General features: G+C 27.3%; 2 protein-coding genes across 10 annotated transcripts in view; both read right to left on the bottom strand.

Moving 5' to 3' along the window:
* Nucleotides 1-24,126, bottom strand: part of LOC127065277 (probable multidrug resistance-associated protein lethal(2)03659) — a 42,528-nt gene that overhangs the window by 1,205 nt on the left and 17,197 nt on the right. Inside the window, exons 1-11 of one of the 9 annotated variants that reach the window (XM_050997385.1) lie at nt 16,277-17,107; nt 5,981-6,109; nt 4,299-4,550; nt 3,861-4,116; nt 3,479-3,653; nt 3,248-3,404; nt 2,814-3,016; nt 1,432-2,746; nt 1,165-1,379; nt 468-1,115; nt 164-388 (exon numbers count right to left, since the gene is read on the bottom strand). In XM_050997385.1, the coding sequence (XP_050853342.1) occupies nt 306-388; nt 468-1,115; nt 1,165-1,379; nt 1,432-2,746; nt 2,814-3,016; nt 3,248-3,404; nt 3,479-3,653; nt 3,861-4,116; nt 4,299-4,550; nt 5,981-6,054 (3,378 nt within the window). In that variant the 5' untranslated portion in view covers nt 6,055-6,109; nt 16,277-17,107 and the 3' untranslated portion in view covers nt 164-305. Of the gene's footprint in view, nt 1-12; nt 1,116-1,164; nt 1,380-1,431; nt 2,747-2,813; nt 3,017-3,247; nt 3,405-3,478; nt 3,654-3,811; nt 4,117-4,298; nt 4,551-5,980; nt 6,146-14,644; nt 14,995-16,276; nt 17,108-24,126 lie in introns of those variants that run through there. The other 8 variants (XM_050997379.1, XM_050997377.1, XM_050997384.1 and 5 more) reach the window with 8 other exon arrangements.
* The window catches only part of LOC127065278 (5-methylcytosine rRNA methyltransferase NSUN4), a 28,815-nt gene continuing 21,960 nt past the window's right edge, over nt 17,272-24,126 (bottom strand). Inside the window, exon 9 of the mRNA XM_050997388.1 lies at nt 17,272-22,522. The gene's annotated coding sequence lies outside the window, so the exon portion shown is untranslated. The remainder of the gene's footprint in view (nt 22,523-24,126) is intronic.

Raw genomic sequence — 24,126 nt, 5'->3', positions numbered from 1 at the left:
TTCAATGCTTACCACCAAATGGCCAGCATCCATCACGAGTATCTTATCACTATCCATAATCGTATTTAATCTATGTGCTATCGTAAGAACTGAGCAATCTTTAAATTTATTTCTAACAGTCTGCTGAATTAGCAAATCCGTACGAAGATCAACATTTGCCGTTGCTTCATCCAGAACAATAATTCTGTTATTCCTAATGATAGCACGAGCCAAACACAATAATTGACGTTGTCCGACACTGAAATTCATTCCTCCCTCGAATACTCTAGAATTCAATCCAGCAGCCATTTCTTCGATTATATCTCTTAACTCGACCTCCTGTAATGCTTGCCAGAGTGCATGATCAGAATACTCTTCGAACGGATCCAAGTTACGTCGAAGACTACCACTAAAGAGAATTGGTTCTTGAGGAATAATACTGATCTTTGAACGAAAATCATGCAAACTTATTGAACTGGTAGGAATACCGTCAATACAGATTTCCCCTTCTACATTAAATAATCGAAAAAGGGCATTGATTAAAGAGGATTTCCCGGAACCAGTACGACCAACAATACCAATCTTCTCTCTTGGACTTATCGTGAACGTTATATCCTTCAAAACATATGGTTCTATCGGTCCGTACTTTAATTTCACATTTTTAAATTCCACGAGGCCACACTTAGGCCAATCCTTCGATGGTTTACATTTTGGATTATTATCCAACATAGGTTCTTCCTCTAAATGACTATACTCGAGAATTCTCTCAGTCGAAGTCATTAAATTTTCCACCTCAACCGATTGTCTCACACCCCATTGTAAAATGTCGATGAGTGTAGTAATTTGTGTAATCACCAATCCAACATCACTGACTACGGTATCCTTCAGAAAAAGGAAAAATGCGATTATAATCGCGTTGTAAACCAAAGAGACTAATTCGATATAAATGCCGAAAGCTCGTGAAGCCGAGATGAAGATGAACCAAGCAGAAGAATGAAGATCTTGATGATTGTCGAACTCGCTGATAAGAATTTCCTCAGCATTTAATGCTCTGATTGTCACTAGACCTTGAAGCGTTGCGCTTACGTGATCAAATACTGGTGATCGAGCTTTCGCAAAAACAAGATGATAAATAACTGGTTAATGAGAAAATTTAAACATTAGCATTTTATAAAATCTACTCACTTATTCCTTCCAATCGTTTAACGCTACGACTGGTTGCCATATAAAAATTTCGTAAAAAATATATAATTATGGTAATAAACACGACAGGTATCAGCAGCCAAGGATTTACGCTTCCTACTATCGTTATTACTGCTGTTAATCCAAGACCAATAATTATAATATCGAACATACAAATAGGCATTCTTGTGTCAAGGGCACCAGTATCCTTGGAGAATCTAGAAAAAGACAAATGTATTGATGTCGAAAAAGAATATTTAATAAATTCACCTGTTCAAGATACGACCAAGCGGATTGTTATTGAAAAAATACATGCTTGTGCGTACAATGCTACGAAACATGCTAGCATGTAAGTTTCTGGAAGACCGCATACAGACTTCATAAAAAGAAAACATTTGTAGAAAGGCTGATGCAGCTGTTAACGCAGTAAGCCCACTATAAATGTAAATTACTTCCATGCGATTAAGCGGTCCTTTCCATTTGAACAGAAGCGTATCATTTTCTGAAATGATCCAGGAAGTTTCTTCGATGTTGACCCAATAAGCGACAAAATAATCGCCACCACTGGCTGCCATTTGATAGGAAACAAAGAGTGTAACCATCAATAGCAACAACAAAACACTTCTACTTGCTTTAAAATAGGAGACGTAAACCTTAGCAGAAATATGACCAATCGTTCTCATTTCTGCCACAACAGGTACCGATGTTTCGTTCATATGTTTATTCGCCGTGCCTTCAAAATCATCGATTTTCCCTTCATATATAAATTCTTCATTCTTTTCCAGTTTCGTTTCCCTTTCCTCAATGACAAACTTGTTAAAGTCCATGCCAGAAGCTTCGAGAGTATTAAAATCACCTTTAGTCTGAACCGACCCGTTATGCATCACGATCACTTGATCGGCACACCTTAAGAATTGCAACTGATGAGTCACTAAAATTCTAGTTTTATTTTTTAGATATCCGCATATGCAATCCTCGACAATACGTCTGCCTACTCGAGCGTCTACTGCCGAAAGTGGATCGTCCAATAAATAAACGTCCGCATCAGCATAGACTGCTCTAGCAAGATTGATACGAGCACGTTGACCACCGCTCAAACTTATTCCTTTTTCACCAACGACTGTTCTATCACCGTGAAGAAACGAAGCAATATCTTCATTTAATTGGCAGACCTGAATAGTTTGCTCGTAACGAGATTTATCCATACTACGTCCAAAGAGTATGTTTTGTCTAATCGACGAAGCAAAAATCCATGGCTGTTGACTAACATAAGCTATCTTTCCACTAATTTTTAAAGAGCCTTTCTTCAATGGTAATTCTTGAAGTATTACTTGTAATAAACTGCTTTTACCAGAACCTATCTTCCCCACGATTGCTACTAGGCTAGCAGGTTCAATTGATAAATTTACACTGTTCAGAGTATCTTCTTTGCTCTCATCGCTCCACTTTGCTGTTACGTTTTTCAATACTACTTCGTGTGATCCAATCTCCTGAGTTTTTTCCTTGCTTTTCTCAATTTCTGTATGCATCATGAATCTTTCGATACGACGCATCGATGCCAAACCTTCGACCAGTAGATGAATACCTATGATCAAACGATATTGCAGATTCATAAGATTCTTTATTTTCATAAAAATAACAAATTTCCTTACTCAATGGAAATCCAATAGTCATGGAGTTTCTAATAACATTGAAGAATGATGTTATCATGAAGACTTTCTCTGCGGTAATGTAATTACCAGTAACAACGTATGTCAAAATCGAGATAAATAGACAGATTCGTGGTACATAAGACTCGAATGTCATTCCAATCTGCTGCACAATTGAGTATTTCTTTATTGTGTTCATTTCTTTTCTAAAAAAGAAAAAACGATTTACAATATTAAACAATATTAAACTATAATAAATAAATAAAAATATTTTACTAGCTTTAATGAGTACTGTCATATATTTTGATATACACATATATGTATATAACATTAAATTATTAAGATTTTTGATAAATGATGTAACATTTAAGATATATGATGTAACTGATAAACTATGAATTTCCTAAATGACCATGTTCATCAATGTAATTTCTTACTTCCTGGTTTTTTCGACGATTTGTGAAAAAGGTATTTCCCAGGCATACATTTTTATAATCTGTACACCAGCAATTAGTTCGTTCATTAGTCGCAATCTTTCGTCTGTTCTTTGGGCTGACAATAGCATCAGCTTTGCTGCTCTTTTTCCAATATACCCTAAAATTATCAAACAAAGGTCATTTTCTTCAATATGATCATTCTCTAAATATTTAATAGAAAAATATACACACCTTGAAGGGGAATAAAAAACAAAAACAGGACTAAACCTGCAACTGGTGCTGCTCCTAATTGCCAATAAAGAATACAAGCAATGATTAATGTTTGGATTGGACCAATCCACATATAATGAATACTTTGTGTTATATAATCTAATCTGCTAGCATCGTTACTCATGAGATTAATCATCTGAAAAAATCAATATATTTTATAAAAACGTTATAACATTTTCCGTCTTATAAATTATTATTTTATTTGGACAATTTGATCATTAAAATCATTTCGCATATTTCATTATAATAATTTATAATTATAATCTATTGTTTTTAAATAAATTTTAACCTTACCTTATTTTTAATTAAATAAATTAGCAGAGAAAATATTAATACTTCTTACTTGCCCAGCTGATGTTCCATCTTCAAAAACTGAATTAGACAATCTGAGCATTTTTCTATAAATCAAAGTACAACAGGCTACTTTCATTTTCATTCCAAAGTGCATCAATTCTTGTAAAGTTAAATGGAAAATGAAACAGTCCATGAAAGGAAGTAAGATGAACACAATGGCATAATAATATATTTCTGGATCTACTTCTTCTTTCTTTGTACTCAAGAGATGTAACAGATGTCCAAGTATCAATGGTTGAGCAATTCTGAAATGTTGACAGTAATATCATTAATATAAAAAAAAAACAAAGAAAAAATTCATTTTTAACTTGACAAAATTAACATTTTTCACATCTCATTTCCTCTTAACTTTAGAAGAAGGAAAATAAATTGCACAAAATAGTAATCTGAAATTACTTAATGGAATATATATTAATCTTTGTTTTACCTGCTAATAAACTCTATGAATGCTAAAGCAATACCAATCAACATGATATTTCTTCCAAAACATTTTGTCAGTACTTTATACAATCGTGGCGTAGATCCATTCTTTTTTGTTCTACATTTTCTCTCTTCATCTTCCCAGATTTTAACGATGCAATCTCCTAAAAGATTACTTTGATGCTCTTTCAATGGAGAATATAGATCAGTCTCTTGTAACTCTCTTTTATATCCAAGTAGAAAAGTCTTAAATATCCACCTGAAACAATTTGTATTTTGTAATTAATATTAACTAATAAAAATAACTATTAAAAAAATAATTAGTAATATTAATACTGTTGCAAAGAAATTCAATAACACAATAGAAGTAATCTGAATTTTAAGTACAAGCTTCTTCAAGTTTTTCTGTTTTACTTTAGAAATCATTTATATGTTGTGTCATAATTTGATTAGGCATTTCCGTTAGTTCGTCTAACTACATTTTTATTGAACTTTTTAATTCATGTATGTCTTTTAATTGTTTCTATGCATATCTTATCATTATCATTTTGTTCTTCTTGATCATATTGAATTGGTTCTTTGAAATAAATGATAGAATTAATACAAGTGCTTTCTTATCATTATTTGTCCATTGATCTTAGTTTTGTCCGTTTTAATTATAATTCCACTATAGTAATTCCTTAGATCATAACATATCTATACACTTTTCATCTGTAATTCCCTTCATTCATGATCTGATTGGTTTAATTTTTCAATATCTTCAGTATTTTCTATAAAGGTTTTATTTAGAAATTAATTCTCTTATTTCATTTACATCATTTCATCAACTTTTAATATACTAATTTTGAATTCTTTGAAGACCATAACCTATTAGAAGATGTAGTAAACAACACATGGCATAATATGATATATTATAAACACTTATTATATTAATTAAACTATTTAAGAACATATTATATACTTCTGCGTTCCAGAGAAAGAAATTCGACAAATAAAAAAAGAAACGAAAAATAAAAGCAGCATTTATTCGAGAAATAAATACAATTTCTAACAAATACTAATCTAAATATTTAAACAAAAAATGTATATATTATTTATCTAATTATTTCAATGATAAATCTATTATTTAATTATTATTAAAAATTAATTAATGTTAATTTAAATAATATCTAAATGTACATTATTTAAAAAATATTAATACCGAAATTTATTATATAATTCTTATTTTATATTTTAGTATTAATCACTATTTTATAAAAATCATTACAAATTTACTTTTAGTAGTATACTTTTCTAGATACTATAGTATATAAATATTATAATATTATATTTTTAGGTTATACATATAGTAGTATAAACATTATTGTATATTTCTACTAAACTAATTAGTATAATTATCAATTCAGATCTTTAGATCAAAAAACTTTAATATAAGAGATATATAAATTAAATATCGATACTAGTTATTATTACATTTTATAAAATGTAACAATTTCAGTTTATTTAGTTTTTTTATTCATAATTTAATAATTCATGATAATTAATAATTGAAACTAATAATTAATAGTAATTAATACTAACAATTTACCAAAGAAAATATTTTTTTCAAAAGGATAATAAAAATAAACATAATAAATAAAGGTACCTATAAACATAATAAGTAAAATAAATAAATCTTTTTTTACTCACTTGAACGTAACGATCGAGAGAAAACCAGCTTGTTCCCGTGGATTTTTTACTTTACTTCTCTCATTCTTATCCATGGTAAGATGTCTTTATCAATCGAGCTCGTTCTCTGTTTATGCTTGCTCGAGGTATCTGTTATCAGAAAATTAGAACAATGTGTGAACACATCTGGAAGCAAGAAAGATTTTATATATGTATATATCTTTCGGAACTTGAAATATCATTGTAATACTATCTCATTCGCTTAATTACTTTAGTTATCTTGTATTCATCGATAAATTATCATTTTTCTCGGTGGTTGATAGCACGAGAACGGTTACAAAAATTCTCCTAAGTTATTTCTAATAATTTCATCAAATTGTGCAAATACAAATCATATTTTCTGTACATATTTAAGAAATGTTATTTCATTTAAAGCAATAATATCGCTGGTGTAATACGAAAATGAACATGAATTGCATCACATAATAAAATGTTATGTAATTTATCGGACTTTTACTAAAAAATAAAAAATCTCTTTAACACACAGGAATAAACTATTAAAAGGATCATTGCGAATGTTTCTAAAAAGTTTACCTTAGAAATAAATCATTTTGTCTACAATAAGCGAAAACAAAATTTGACATAGAAGTACGAAACATTCACAAGTACGTTTCTGTATATATAATAACGTTTAAACTATTCATCATCCCTGGTTTTATAATGGTTTACACCAACAATAAATTTAAACCATAATATATTTAATAAATCAATGTAATTTTTGATCGATTTTAATGAACAAGGTCTCATTTTAAAGATGCAGGTTTAAACTTCAAATTTTTGAGAAAGCTGCTTTTGATAAAAATCGTATTAAAAAATGGAGTTATTGAAAATAATTTATGCATAAAAATAAAGCTTTTTCAAAAAAGCTGTTTTTTCTTTTAAATCTTCATGTTCAAAATGAGACCTAGTTCATAAACATCAATAAAATTGTCTAGATTTATTGTTGGCATAAATGCTGTTTTCAACATTTTACGTGAAAAATAAGTTCATATAATGACCCCCCTTGAAATCTAATCTAAATAAAGGAGATAAACGAATATAATCAACTAACTTATTCTTTTTGTAATTATATTTAAATTTTAAATGAAATTCAAAATCAAGAATTTAATCACTTATCAGTTTGAAATGTTCCTTATCACTTTTATATACCGTGATTCTGTACATATGTATAAATATATATATATATATATATATATATATATATATATATATATATATACTTATATATATATATATATATACTTATATATTGTTTTTATAAAAATGAAAACGAATATTTATTTCCATACTATAGAATAGAACTCCCAGCATTATTTCTTTCGTGATTTCCACTATAAGATTAATCGCAAATTTGTATTCTAGTTATATTTATTATTCTGTATACATTTACGTCATGCATCTTATTTACGTAATCACTATGAGACGTCTACCATCATCAAAAAAATATATAAATATGAGAAAATGATAATTGTGAGTTCACCCTACTAACATCACTTACTCTACCCACACTAACTTAATTGTTATTTTACGCATGAAAGGTGTATAATCTAGACAAGTTTATATACACTAATACGATAGGCGCATAATAAAGACATTGTCCCCTATTCCCTTCGTAATTTATATTTGTCACTATTATAACATATGCTTTGAGCAAAAAGTAATAAACAGCCTTAAAAAATTCTTTTTAAATGTTTAACGTTCAAAATAATGCGAAATACTATTCAAAAGATTCTTATAGAGGGATATTTGAATTTTTTTGTTTTTGTTTAATCACCCGCTGGAATTCTGTCTTTTTTTTTTTCATTTAAGTGTTTGTTATCTCATTTAACTTATATTGTGATTTCATAAAAAATACTGTTATTTTTCAGTGAATCTACCTAATGGCATGAAAATGTTAATATGGAAAGGGATATTTGTCGATATGGAATGAACATAATCTTTAAAGATATACTATTCGATATTTCCTTTCATATATCTAGTAGTTCACTGTACCGATGATATAACCAATTATTCAAAGAATATCAATTTTGTTAAGGGAAACATTACAGAAAACATGAACATGTTAAACTTTTATAAAAATCAAAATTTGTAAAATACTCAGCATAATCCTTTAACATTTTTAATCTTTTTTTATATTTCATAAACATAAAAAAGGATTTTAAAACTACAAATTGCAAAAATCGACAAAAAAGTTCACCTTTATCGGTTACAATACACTATCTTATCTATTGGCTGTGATACCATTATCTTGTAAAGATATCATTGCAATAATGAATTTCTGAAGGTCGTTGGTAACGAACATGAAAATTTATTTCAAGTAATTATTTTTCCAGTTTTTACTAAAAAATAACAACTTCATATTAATGTTATCATGGATGATATTTTAAAATTATATTATTTTTTCGTTAAGAAACGAATAAGAAAAGCAAATACGATAAGAAGTTTTATTAATTTAATATCGAATGAAAATAATAGAAATTAATGTTTATAATTACAAATATAAATTTCTTTCGCGCTCCATATTTCTTATCTTCTAAAAGTGAAATTTCATTGTAATATATTATTCTTTATTTTACAAACTAACGAGAAAAAAGAGAGAGAGAAAGAAAGAGAAATGTGATTTAAATCTTCTACTTTATTTTTATTTATGTCATCCAATTTCTACAGGATAAATTTATTGATAGAATTCCACCATTACATACATACATTTGCAATCTTCAGTAGCAATAAAAAAAAAATTATATCAATATTGTTATGAATGATAACAAATTAAAAATAGACGAAAAGAGATTATTTTCATGAACAAAAATTTCATTAAACTTCTGACTGAATCGTCATGTAATTGAATAATCCTAAAAATAGAATATCTGTCGACAAAAGTCATTAACCACTCCGAAAACATCTTATGACGGACATCCATTAAATTGCCACTTCCATTCCTGTTCTCCGTTTTAAATTGATGATCTTTTTTAGGAAAGTTAAATTACCACTTTACAGAAATAGGTAAGGATATAAATGGCAATGTTACGAAAAATTACCACTGATTAATATAATTGTTTCTCATTCGACTAATTAAAACGCAGAAGCTAAAAGCACAAGAAAATTTAAAGAGTGTGAAAATATAAGAAGCATGAATGACTTAAATTAGATTGATCAATGAATAAAACAGACTCTAAAAATTTACTTATAACACAGAATACAAGAATACTAGAAAACCATTAGAAAAAAAATCATTATAGATGTGATAAAAATAATCATTACTCCAGGCAATATCCTAAAAGGGAAAATATTCCTTCTTCTAATGCTTAGTAGAATGCTAAACATATCGCTAATTTCAATTTATATGACAAAAAGAAAGCGAAATTAAGAAGTTTACGAAGGACTCAATTTAAGATTCAACAAATATTAAGAAAATCATTAAACTTTTGATGAAAACTATGAGTATGTAAATAAGAAACTGAAATAATATAATCGGGATCGTTATTATATTAATTTATCTATCGGAAAAATATATTTTATCTTATTGAAAAACACGAGAAAAGGAACGGATAAAAAATACGTTTTCATAATTGTACCTAATAATTTTCATATGGAAATGAACAAGATAATCAATTGTATCTTTTTATTAAAAGAAAATACTCTAGTTGATATAAAACAGATAATCATAATATTTGAAGACAAAATACGTTCTCTCGCTATAACTTTTCATAGAAATAATATTATAACGTACATTTATTTCTTTCTTTTTCCACGATTAATATTTTCCTTGTTCAAGATTATAAATGCATAACTTCTAAAGATTTACTTAAAACAGGAAATAAACCGATGTTTTCTCAGCCTTTAGCAAACGTTCGCTATACTTTACATCGCGCTGTTATCGACACTATAATATTTTGAACTTCAGATCAACGATACGTTCGCCTGATACCTCCAGAAACATAAACAGTTTAGAGTATCTTTAATATCTTTGATTATAAAAATGTATTTCGATAATTTTTTTGAAATTTGCGTCGATCTTACTTCATAATCCAAGAGATTTTTTGTTAAACTTCAAACTAATCAAAATCATAAGCGTTAATACGTTCATCTAATAGAAAGAAGAGATAAAAGTGAATGTTTTATCCTCAGACAAGATCTTTATGTAACGAATTATCTGCAGCTGAAGAAAGGGAAGTCAGAAGGAATCAGTTATAAAAACCTAAACAGTATTCATTAATCTGTAAACCATTATTCTATAAAAAAAATTATTCTGTAATTAGTTAATAAGTCTGTTTAGTTCTTAAGCTGTTAGTTCTTAAATCTGTATTCTGCATTCTGTAAAACCGATAACTAATTAATAAATCTGTATTCTATATTCTGTGAGACTGATAATTAATTAAAAAGTCTATATACGGCATTTTGTGAAAACAGTAATAAACTAAAAAGATTATACAAAAGTCAGTCTATAATAAGTTGAATGGTCTGTATTCGCTCATAACTTTCGCTAAATGTTTTTCGCCTATCATTGAGACGCAAATCCATTCTTGAATCATTAAAGATAAGTAACTTGAAATTTTTAGTTTTAACATTAACCGTACCGGTCATTTGACCGATTCATGATTTCATTATAAATTTATACATATATATTATTTTTTCCGATTATCATCAACTATCTGTAAAGTTTTAGATTTTCTTGTTAATTAATTTCTCACCTTTGGTTTCTTTTTTTTCTTTTGCTTTTTCTGAGAAAAATTTTTCACCCCCGTTTCTTACCATAACCGGTCATTTGACCGATGTACAAATGTTTTATCATTTTCTAAATTTTTTCATTTGGGATCTTATCTTTAGGCTCAAGTATCACAACTATAGATAATTGCATATATCTTAACATGATTTTGCTCTAATTTTATATATAATAAACAGATTTATTGAAAATAATCAAAATAATTACAAGCCTGATATGAATCTGACTGTTGATGTGCAACTATTCCTTACAAAAGTAAGATGTAAATTTACACACTACATAGTATATATAAGTAAGCCTAATAAATTTGGCATCAAGTTTTGATTAACATCGGATGTTAACAGTAAATACATTACAAAGAGTTTTTCATATTTGAAAAAAGAAGAATCCCGACCGTCGTCAATACCACTCGGTGAATTTATTATCCTTAAAATAGTTGAACAATTTACTGGATGTTGCAGAAATATTACGATGGACAACTTTTTCACAAATGCATCACTGGCGACAAAATTATTAGCAAAACGAACAATATTATTTGGGAGTATTCGGAGTAACAGAAGAGAATTGTCTCAGTTAGAAAATCTGTAAAAGACGAATTGGAACGTTTCTCAACAGTACTTTACAAAACAAATAATTGTACTCTAAAATTTTATAAATCCAAACCAGCCAAAAAAGTTACAATACTAAGTTGAAAGCATAAAAGAATAAAAATTAATAATATTAAGCAATAATGATAGAATACCTAAAACAGTTGCATATTATAACAAAACCAAATTTGGCTTCGATGTCACCGATCAACAAATGGTAAGAAAGTATAGCGTCAAATCAAAATCTTATAGATGGCCTGTACAAGTTTCTTTCAATATACTTTTGGTTGGTATAAATGCATGGATTCTTTTTAAAGAAACAAGTGGACAAAATATATCCAGACAATAATTTGTACTACAAATAGCAGAAGAGCTAGCCGAAGAATATCACGAATTTCTCCAAGAAGAAAAAGAAAACTTACAAGAAATGTTAAGTGACCAAGACAATATTTCGCACTTGCAAAAAATGTCAGATACGATTGTGCAAAAAAAACAAAACAACTAAATCTTGTATAATTAGTAAAAAATATGTTTGCGATAAATGTATGAAAGAGAATCCTATCATTTGCAAAAAATGTCACTAAATAAATCAAAACCATCATTCATTTATTTTTAAGTAAAGTAAACACTATGATCTTCTGTTATATACATACATACATACATACATATATATATATATATATATATATAAACGAAAATATATGAGTGGTTATTTTATTATTATTTAAAAGATATATTGTAAATATTATTGCTTACAATAAATTGACCATTCCAGTTGAAAAAACAACATTTATTGCGTACAATTTATGCACCGGTCAAGTAACCGGTTATGGTAAAAATCGGTATAGCAAAACACCGATACGGTTAGTATTAATATATAATATTCTCTGTTTTATTCGTTTTCCAGTCTATTTATCCATCAAAACTCCTATTTTATCCTATGTCTCCTGCTTCGGTTTCACGACCAAAAACTAACCAAAACCTGAAATATATACATATTTGTACGATTCATAAAAAATTAGGCCCTTGGATGATTTGTATTAGAATTTGAATCTGAGCCTTCTTTCGTTTTCCAGATAACTGCTTTGAATCACTATTGTAAACTATTCAAGCCCTTAGGCCATCTTTTCCATATATGCCCCCTTTAATAAAAATGGAGATTTTCGTCCCTACATATTGTTGTTTATTATTACCTGTACTTATAATAATACAATTAAAATAGTACAGACAAATATATTTTTGATTAAATTTATAGTAACGGTAGTAAAATAATAAGCAATACACACACACACACATGCATATTTTGAATAATAGCCTGCTGCTTCGTGATTTTATTTTATAATAAAATGTGATATTATTTGACAGTGGAAGTGTATTGTCTAAAAAAGGATAGCAATTATATTAAATCATATTAAAAATAGATGATATTACCATGTATAATATACTAAATTAAATTATATTAATCAATGAATAGTAAAAAATTTATTATAAAACATAGAATAGAAGGTTAACAAAAATTTTGTGCCATAAGTGCTATCTGAGAAACTTGCTTGACTGCCAATGAACTATATTTCTATTTACAATTATACTTTACATAAATAGCTATAAAGCTATTTATGGAAAATACTCAATATTTTGGTAAAAAATTTTAATACATGTTAAGTTATGATTACGTGAAATATTAATATTTGTATTTTATTTTAGTTTTTTAATATTTTTACTAGTAGCATTTATGGTAATTCAGAAATAAAAGGAATCAGCGTATTAAAATTTCACATTTTATTAAAAATAATAAAACAAATTAAATTCAAAAAATTAAAGATTATTCAGCCTAAGAAAGAAACTATAATATGCGTACATTGAAATTTAAATATACTTTACTATTAAATATATATATTTGATAAATTATCAACAAAAAATTCTTTGTCATTGTTTGAATCCATATTATATATTTTAGAAAAAATAAATATATTTTATAAAATATTATTAATTTCAATTTATTTGATATTAATTTTTTAAATCAAAATTTTTATATTAAATGTGAGATTTCAAAGAATAATGGCAATTTAATATAAAAAATGAACGATAAAAAAGAAAATTCAATAGTTATTATAATATTATAATTAAAATAACTTTTTTTATATTTACATATGTATAGATAAAACTTGATGAAATTATTATTTATTATGTATCACTAAACATTAATTACACTATGATTTCAATATTTTACTTGAAATATAAAAATTAATTATATATGTATATATTGTATATATATATGTATATATATATTAAATTAAATTATATTATATATTATATGTATTATATATATAATATAGTACAATATAGTATATATAATATTGTATTATATATTATATATATTGCGTATGCACGCATTATTTATCGTAAGATACAAAACACAAATACCATACATCAAATCAAATATCATATCATAAAAAAGTATATACTATATCGGTATATAAACACATATCTATAAATGTTTCAAATGTATAAAACTTGCGAACTACAACACTCTAATTACATCGAGATAAAATATTTATTATAAAAGATCAATGAATCTAGAATTTTAGAAATATATATATAAAAGAATGAATTTCTGCAAATTGTAAATAAATCAAGAAAGAAGCCACTTCTATTATCACAATACTTGCAATTTTTCTTATCGCTTTGACCATCAGATTTAAATATATGAAGAACAAAAGAAATAATGTTTCTAACATATATGTATATGTATATCAACTTTGATCCAATAGGTAAACGCATTTACTTATTTTCATTTCATAATAATCTTTTTATAACACAATTTCTAAAACAGGAAAAAACTTATAAACTATAAATAAACTACATCTTAAACAAACATTTCTATAATCATTTCTCTAATCATACATTATCGGATTTCGAATATGATTTCATAAAATCATTATAGACTCAACGGAAAGATATAAACAACGAATGCTCACAATTAACAAATGATATTTATGCACATATGAACGTAACAAATGAATATGACATATAATAGGCGAATGTAATAATATAAACAAAAAGATGTAGAAAAAAATCTTTTAAGATATTACCACATTATTGATTAAGTAAATGATCAAATAATAGTTAAAAAATCATATAACATTAAATAACATTATATATGTACGTAAGCGAACAAAGGAAATGTTACTCGATAACTGCATGTCAAAACTTATAAAATCTCATATCATTGGACAAACCATCGATTACTTAATTTTAAGAAATGCGTATTTAAAAAATATGTAAATAAATAAAATATTTATAAAAAAAGCTTACCCAACTAAATAACAGTAATTACATTAGACGAGGAACTTGAAATTCTTTTCTGTAAGCAGAAAAACCACACCTCGCAAAAACTCAGCCGCGAGTAAACTGTAGGTCTTAAACGACGTAACAATAGTTCTCTCTCTCTCTCTCTCTCTCTCTCTCTCTCTCTCTCAACCCCCCCCTGCTGTCCACCATCTCTTTACTTCCAAGAAAATCTTAATAGATTGTGTTTGGTTTAGATCTATTATATGTACGTCTTAACTACGATCGATAGCTTAGCAACGTACAACTTATTTTTAAGACCCAGCGCAAGAAATACTTTATTTCATAGTTAATATTACGGTTTACATTAAATATATTTATTTTCACTTTTATTTAACTTATCTTAAAAGCAATATAGATAATAGTATAATTTCAGTTAGTTTATTAATAGATGTGTTTGAAAAAATGTAGAAACTTGTGTAATAATTTAACAAGTGCTAATTTAGCACTACAAAAACTATTTTTTTTTAATTTATTACATAATATTTTAATAAAATAGTCTTAGATAGTCTTAGATGTCTAGGTAGAGAAAAACTTAAAAAAATTTAATAAGAAATATAAATGTCATATAAACTACTTTAACAATGATTATAGAAACATCTTTTTTTTAACCTGTTGTAAAAATAAATCAATAACATTAAAAACCATTAAAGAAGCATAATAATTCCATATACTTGTCTTTTAAAATTACAATAACTCTTTGTTAGATTCAAAAGATTCCATTTTTGAAGTGTTTCATGAAAATATTAAATATATTTCTACTTCTATGTCATTTTCCTTATTTTTCTCTATCGTATTATAATAAACATTAACACCAATTTCACTTATTTTTTACGAAAATATTAAAAAGTAGTATAAATTATAATAATTAAAAGATAGTATTAAGTAGCATATAATCTAATAGAAAAAAAAACCTCCCATACTCACTGAATGATTCTCACAAAAATGATTCTTTTTATATTGTCTAAAATGTAACACTAGCTTGTTCTTCATTCCAAAAAACTTTTTCAGAGCTATATTTAATGGCTATAGTTTTAATGATATTGTATGGTATCAAATTTTACTAATTAATTATTTAAATTTTAAATCCCTCATTAAATCATTTATTTATATGTTTCAGTAATGATCCAATCACCAATAAAGGTTTTAACAATTTTTTACTCCAGTAAGAATGATTTTTTATGATATATTTATTATATATTGATTGAAAACAATTAAACCTTCATTTTTTTTAATAAATTAAATGTATATTTAAATCAAAATTATAAAAATTTATATCAATTTTGAATAATACTTTAAGAAGCAATCAAAATATAATTGTGATTTTTTCTGCCATTATGGCAATATATAACATTATTTTGCTAGTGATATGATACACCAATGAAATGTTAAAAAGTAGAACAATAAATAAAAGAAAGGACTATTACTAAATATAAAAAGTAGTATAAAATTAAACAAAAAAGTATATGTGATTTATGACAGGCAATTTTTGTTTGTTATCAATAAACATATTCAATGAAATATTATTACAGTTAAATAGATAATTAAAAATATTGATTAAGCTACTCCAAAAGAAAATTCTTATTTATTTCTGCTTACCAGGAAAAAACCGAAGATCAGTTGTAAACTCCATGCAACCTGCTTAAGGACTTTCCATCACTGCTGCGAATACACTTGATACAAGCTAAGCACTCAATATATTAATCGACATTAATACTACAATAAGCAACAAACACTTTTATTTTTAAAGTTCTCTTCGGTTAAAGGGTAGCGGTGCTTGAAGGTTTTTCTTAATGTTATAATATCAAAAGATACAAAGTTAAACTAGGTATAAACTTGTGAGTTCCTTATGATAGTTGCTTTTTAAAGTACTCTCAAATATTGCATCCATTCAAGAATGAGTTCAAAAATTTTTACTCTCAAATAGCCATTAGCACGCTAAGAACTTACTATCAAACAGAATTCTTAGAACCGTCTTCATTTGAAATTCGTCTATGCCTATTTACGTTCACATATTCTGTTTTTATTTGAAATAAGAGTGAGATGACGTCTACATTCATCTATCCAATATTATGATTCATATCTCATATATTAATAAACTTCATATATTATGATTCATATTTCTGAGAGTACTCTTTAATACTATAACAATATTTTTTTCTTATTTGAAAACGAGCTACAACGCGATCGCTCTTCGATTGTTGAAACATATTCTCAGATAATGATTCTTAAACACAAGAAACACTCTCAGCAACAACTCGCGATCATTTTACTCTCAAGGGAATGTTTATCCTTATAAAGTTTAAAAAAACACCAGCTAGGATTCACATGTTACCATGATTAATGCAAAGTTTAGAATCATTATCGAATCATATTTTTGTAAAATCTTAAACCCATCAGCCAATCAGAACGTTAAGTATTATTCCCAGCACCATCTATGATATTTAGATTCAAAAACTATATGAGACTATAACTTCATAATATATACATATTCTAAGTCTTTAGATAATAAATTGAAATTGTGTTAGACACGTAGAAGTCATTCTCGTACCTAAAGAATAAAGATAATTTTTATACTTTTCCTCATTATAATATTTTCCCATTCTGGCCACATCTGTACGCTTTAAGTGATATGAATTTTATACTATTAATATGTGATAGCGAAATTTTATACTATTGATAATAATTTTATCATTGCATGGGTCATATTCTATTGGCATTTACAGTAATCCTGGATCATGTCTACTTTATCAATAGCTATAGTAAATTAAAATTAATCCGTTCTTTAATCTTTGTACTCTGACTTGAAAAGATCTAATGTCGCGAACGACTTTACTGATTGGACGACGTTATCATGTCATGTGGCAAATTTCACTATTCCTGGATTCTCTTTATTGGGAAACTGAGAATCAGGAACAATGAAAACAGTGGGAATTTATTTAATTAATAAAATATAAACTTTATAAAGATCCTTTTGTATAATACTCTATAAAAGGGCCACTTTGACCAAGCTCGGTTAATTTTAATAAATGATTATTGTAATAAGATTTTAAATAAGACAAACATAAATGATTATTTTAACACATATTTGTATTTGTAGCAGTTTTAGATGTAAAATATTATGCTGATTATTGCATTTTAACTAATCTTCCTGTCATGTTAGTCTATTGCTTTCAATAGAAGAAGAATTAAATACAATAGTTATTAGAATTGGTTAGAATATATGATTAGAAGTTGTGATAGCAAGTGCAGCAAAAATTCTTATCAAGTGGTAACCAAAGAAAAGATCATTCAACAGCAAGGTGGCTTGATGATATCATCAAGATTGCACATATTATCTGACTGCATTTTGGAATGGAGGTAATTAACAAAAATAATTTTTTAACAAAATAGTAGATTTATTTTAAAGTAATTAGGTAAAATATAAATATTGTCGTAAATAATTATTTAAATTTCATTTAAATTAATATATGTTCATATAAAGTTTATAAGACTTTCATTCCTATATAACTTTCTGTAAACTTACCTCTCTTACCATTTATTCTACCTTTTATCTTACAATTCTTACAACTAATTTACAGCTATCTTATTTACAAACATTTACTATCTGATTCAGAAACATGCATTCATTCCTGGCATCAGCTTGCCCACTAATACCTTTTTCTCTCTCTTCTATCTCTTTTATCTATAATTTTTTTTCATAGATCATTAAGTTTTTTCGCAGATTATTTCATTATATTAACTTTTATTAGATGTTTAAAGTTCATTGATCTAGGAATGAAATTCAGTTATAAAAAGGGAATAATATGAGTGAATTTATGGTATTGTTATCAGTTATTTTCCATGTATATGTTCTGATCGCTCTTATAACATAGTTCTCAAAGCAATTCTATGGAAATTGATACTAATTGTGCTACAGACTGGCAAGAAATTTGTTACTATAAAGAAAAGCTTACTACCATTGATCGTGATCACATACCAAAGCAACCACTTTTGCAGATGCTTGCATCCTTTAATTATTCTGAGTCTCCTCAGATTCCATCTTCTCACTATCATATCAATCTCAATTAATTAGGATTCCTTCGAGCCACCATTATTTCCATATAAACTAATTTGTTCCTGTCTTTCATATATAACCATGATAAATCTTGACAGCCTTTTATTATGTAACAGCTTTTCTCAACAACTTCTCCAAGTTGCTGTAAATATAGAATTCTTGCAACTATATTAACTATTCTATAAACTTCAAGAGCACCAAAGATTGAAACAAGAGAAGTGAGCGAACATATTTTACCTATGTGCGCACATGAAATGCATACATAATCCTTAATCAAAAATTATAATTGTGCATACAGTTCATTACCAAAGAGCAAAACTTCTTGCTTTTGCACCTTGCTTCTTTGGTTATGGGATACGGTTCTTATTAGCAATGAGCTAATAGATAATTGTATTTTATTGTATGTTACAGGCATACTATTTGTACACATTGAATCAACTATCAGATCTTCCCGAACTCTCCTGCTCACCTACAACATTAGATCTCTCTTTCATTTATTAAGGACTATAGTACTCTCGTGCATTCTTATACTTACTCTCTGATTTTCATCATGTATTTTAATAAAATTTGTATCATTATAAAAATAATCCTATTTATTCTTTCGACTAACTCTGCCTTAACTGCGAAACAAGAATTTAATAAACCAAATTCTTAATCAAGATTGATTCACACATTTCAGTTCAGTCTTAGTTCAATCCTCTTTCCATAGGAAAAAAATTAGTTCACATATTTCAGTTTAGACTCAGTTTCGATTGCTCTGGTACAGTGATTTTTACATTATTGTATGTAATTCAAGTATATACATTCACTCATTTTCGTTTAGTCTCGCAATTAGTGTAAGAGAAAAACTCATAAGAGCAATGGAAGAATTATCAGCAGTTAAATTTGGAAGGTAATACAAATATAATAATACAGTTCTCCTTATAAAATTTATCATTTACGAATAAACGTACTATACGAAATTCCTAAATGTCATAATATAAATATAATAGATTGATTACTGAAGAAAAAAACATGTTTAATAATATATTTTTTTGATATTAGCTCGATTATTTTTATGAAAATCGAACGGAAAATTGCTTGCTAATGATTGAAGACCTATCTTAAAATTTTTAAGTAATAAAACAATTTTTGATGGAGCTTGTCATTGAAAGCATTTTAAATAAGAATTTTCAGAGCGATATTTTTTCAGGATTTGAAGCATTTGACTCTATTGGGGTCGACATTCATGCTATATATATTAAAAATATAATAAAAATAGCGAAAAAAAGCATAGTAAAATATTCTGCGAATGTAAAAAATTAGTAGGTGATTATTCTTTCTAGATTATTCAAAAAATAATAATTCAAAAGTAAGAAGTAATAAAATAAATCATAAAATCATTTTTTCGGTTTTTTGATTTGGTCTTCTGTTATAATTATCGATATACACACACATACACACTCTTTAAAAGTAATAAAATATTTTTTAATTATTTCAACATCTAATTATTGTCGTTTTTAGAAAAAAAAATATATACAATAAAGAAATACTCTATCGTACAGCCGATTAAACTGACATTTTATTAATATATATCACGAATTTGTCTATTCACATACGTTGTTAATTGGTAATTATGTTATCACAGAGAAAGTCTTCATGATAACGTCGTTCTTCAATATTGTTCGAAGCTCTATGATTATTAAATTTTCATTAAGAGAAGACGATATATTCTTATGAAAATAAGGAAGCAAAATATCTTATGAATCTACAATATCGTTTAATCATAGCCATCTATCAGCTAGTCGAAAGTTTGGTATCGATGCGTCATATCGAAAGATTCCTGATGAATGCAAGATTGAGAAAAGCGCGAAAAAGATTCAGAAAATTGGATCACACGAAGTGATATTGAAAAACGTAACACCAAAATGATTTGATGAAAGGAAATATTCTAAGCAGCGCAAATTTATTAATCAAATCTGTTAGCTTAATAGCAATAGGAAAAAATAGATTCTGACAAATGCAATTTACTACTTCGCTAGTTAATTAAATTGATATTTGAAAAATTATCAGTGAAGGCAGCTTCTTATAAGTAAATAGAAAAGTCGATTATGTTAATCACTAACAGATTTTTGCTTCGTGGATTCGATACAATATACTCTTTAATTATATTATAGATAAATCTCATTACGATTAATTTATTCAAGACCGTTCAAGCTATTCACAACTGCTCGAGCGCAAAACAGTTCATTATCGTAAGATAGATTCGGGCGACAACGTGTCGTTAGAAGCATTCCATGTTAAAATAAATGTCGACAATAAAAAGTATCCAATTTTAATAAGAGTTGTGTCTGATTTGTTAAGCTCGTACAATTTAATAATTGGCACAGACTTTTTATACTAGATAGAAATAATAATTCGAGATGGCAATATTTGTATTAATTGTATAATCCAAACGAATAACGAAATGTCGGAATTCTTTCAAATAAATAGAAGTTACCGAGGTGAACAATATCGATTTATCTCACATTACCGATTTTAAGACATGCGGTATGATTCAGGTGTGTATCAATAATTATGTTCCAACAGTGACGAAAGAGGTGAGTATAAATGTATAAATGTCCATCGTAGTGAAAGACTAAAAGACAATCTATCAATGAGTTCTCGATATCAGAGAGAGAACAAGTCAATGAATGAATTAATGAGTAAATAAGCGATGGGATGATGCATCCATTACTTTTGGAATGCGCGAATCGTGTAATCCCTATGAAGAAAAAAGATGATTCGATTAGATTATGCGTTGATTATCGACAATTAAATAGAAAAATAATTTAAGACCAGTATTTGTTGAAAATTTGTAGATCAGCTGGATGGATAGCAGAGTTCGAATTTCTTTAATATTCTAGAGAAACATTTTTTCATATATCACGAGTTATCTTGAAAACTGTGTTTCAACGATTTATAAATGCTGTTTTTAGAAATTTGATTTAAGACAAAATAAATTAGACAATCAGCTTATACGGATGATTTAATCGTATCATTAATAGATCACGATTATAACTTAAAAAGACTGAAAGCCTTGTTATTAATTGATTATAAACTGACATAAGATTTCTAGAAAAGACAATAGTTTTTAAGGCACATCATTGATGGATGCGTTTATTCTTATAGACATAAGATTGAAGCAGTGTGTGAAGAGAATTGACTGGATACTATAGAAAATTTGTACTACATTATTCCGATGTAGCCTGTTGACAAATTTGTTAAAAAAGGATGTAAGATATCAGTTCGGAAAAAGTGAGAGGAAAACGTTTTTTACATTAAAAGAGAAATTATGTCATTAATCAGTGTTGCATCTATATAGAGTTGGAGCTGAAAGCGAGTTACATGGCAATTGACTTTAAATTACGAATTTGTGTTGATATTATTGCAGCAAAACAAAACGTGAACATTTTACCCCATGTATTACGCAAGTGATAGAATGATGTCATCCAAAGTAAAGTACACTAGCTACGAGTTAAAGTTTCTTGCGATAATCACAGCATTTAAGAAATTTAAGATTTATTGATTAGGTCTACAATTTAAAATCGTTACAGATTGTTGAACCTTTATGCTCATTATGAATAAAAGAGATTTCTATATGCGCATGATTTATTAACATTAGAATAATTTGATAAGATTGAATATAGGCACCGTAAAAGTATAGTCCACGTAGACGCATTGAATCATTGCCCGTTACCTTGTATTTAATAATAAAGATTCTTTATGGTTGCAGGATGATGCCAATGTGAAGCGTATTTTTAATTTTGCTGAAAAGGAAGAAAACGTCAGATTTTTGAAGGAAATTTATTATTTAACGAAATAGATGACAATATATATTTAGTAGTTCCGAAACGAATACAATTTTGACTATACGACGATGTCATGAGATAAGAAATTATTCAGATATTTTTTGGGGAGGAAAGCAAGAACTGTTTTAGTGGCTATAGACAAATGTGAAGTTCTGTTTAACACATTTAACATAGATTATCTAGCACCATTGCTGTCAATGAAAAAGAATTATAACTATGTTTTTGTAATTATATATCATCTTTGAAAGGCAGTCTCGCAGGCAAGATATTCGTATCGCTTACAAGTTATTTACAAATAAATATCACCAGTTATAGCTTCAAATAAGTATAAGTGTATACAAATAAGCCATTGAGACTATTGTTGTACTAATCCATGACAGGATATCCACATCAGCATAAAAATTGAATCAAAAATGTTACCAATGCAGCTAAAAATCTTAAAACTGGGAAATACATCTCATAGAACATATCTAATACTATAATCAAAAACGTTGGAATCGACTCAGGTAAACCATCCAATACTGCAATAAATATCATTATTAACAGAAAAAGAAAAATCCATCCAGATATCAAAGCTACAAATACTATGTCAAGCTCTCATTCATACACACATCCAAATATGTGGTCATAATATGTGTCTACAAACAATTTATTTAGCTTGCTAATAGAAATAGAGGATACTCCAATCGACATCACTAATATAATTGAAAAAGTTAAACCTCCTCTCATATACATACAAGCAAAAACTATTGAACCATTGAGTAACAAGCAGGTAACAACAATTGCATCCTGAAACAACTAAAATACAGTAAAATAAAAATTCAACTTAATTTACCAACAAAAACCAATGCAAATAAAATCGTAGAAGGGTTAATGCAATACAACAACAACATGATCAGAATAATAAAAAGCATAGTTAAGTATGACACTGAATAGTCACTATCCCTTTTTACTATAGAACTCGAGTCAAACATTAACAACAAAGATATATATAATATAGAGAAACTATTAAATACCATTATCAGATTTGAATCATCAAGGCCAAAACGTGATATACTGCAATATTATTGCTGTCAAACATATTGTTGATCACACAAAAATTTACTGCAACAAACTTCTAGCTTGTGTAAAATGTATAGGCAATCATCCTACAAAATCATGTCCACAGTAAGCCGAAATTGAAAATGTTAAATGTAACAATTGTCATGAGAAACATCTCATAAACCAAAAAGTCTATGCAGTCTGTAAACAATTACAATAGAAATTCCTAACGGAAAAGAATTGAACAATCTCCTTCAGAAATAAACAACAGTTATTCATCGAATACTGCAGCATACAATTTGATACATATACCAACAATTAGTCATGTTCAATCATTATAATGAACAGAATGCTTATAAAAGAAATAATTAATACCTACAAACAAGTAACAAAAGAACACAATATATATCAACAAAATCATAATCAATTCCCCAATATATACCCTAATTACCGAAAGGACAGATAAAATGCAAAATTAAAACAGCTGCTAATCCGATCAATTAAAAACACAGAACTCATTT

Source organism: Vespula vulgaris, chromosome 7 (assembly GCF_905475345.1).
Source record: "Vespula vulgaris chromosome 7, iyVesVulg1.1, whole genome shotgun sequence".
NCBI classification, from domain to species: Eukaryota; Metazoa; Arthropoda; class Insecta; order Hymenoptera; family Vespidae; genus Vespula; species Vespula vulgaris.
This window is presented reverse-complemented; position numbering and strand designations above follow the sequence as displayed.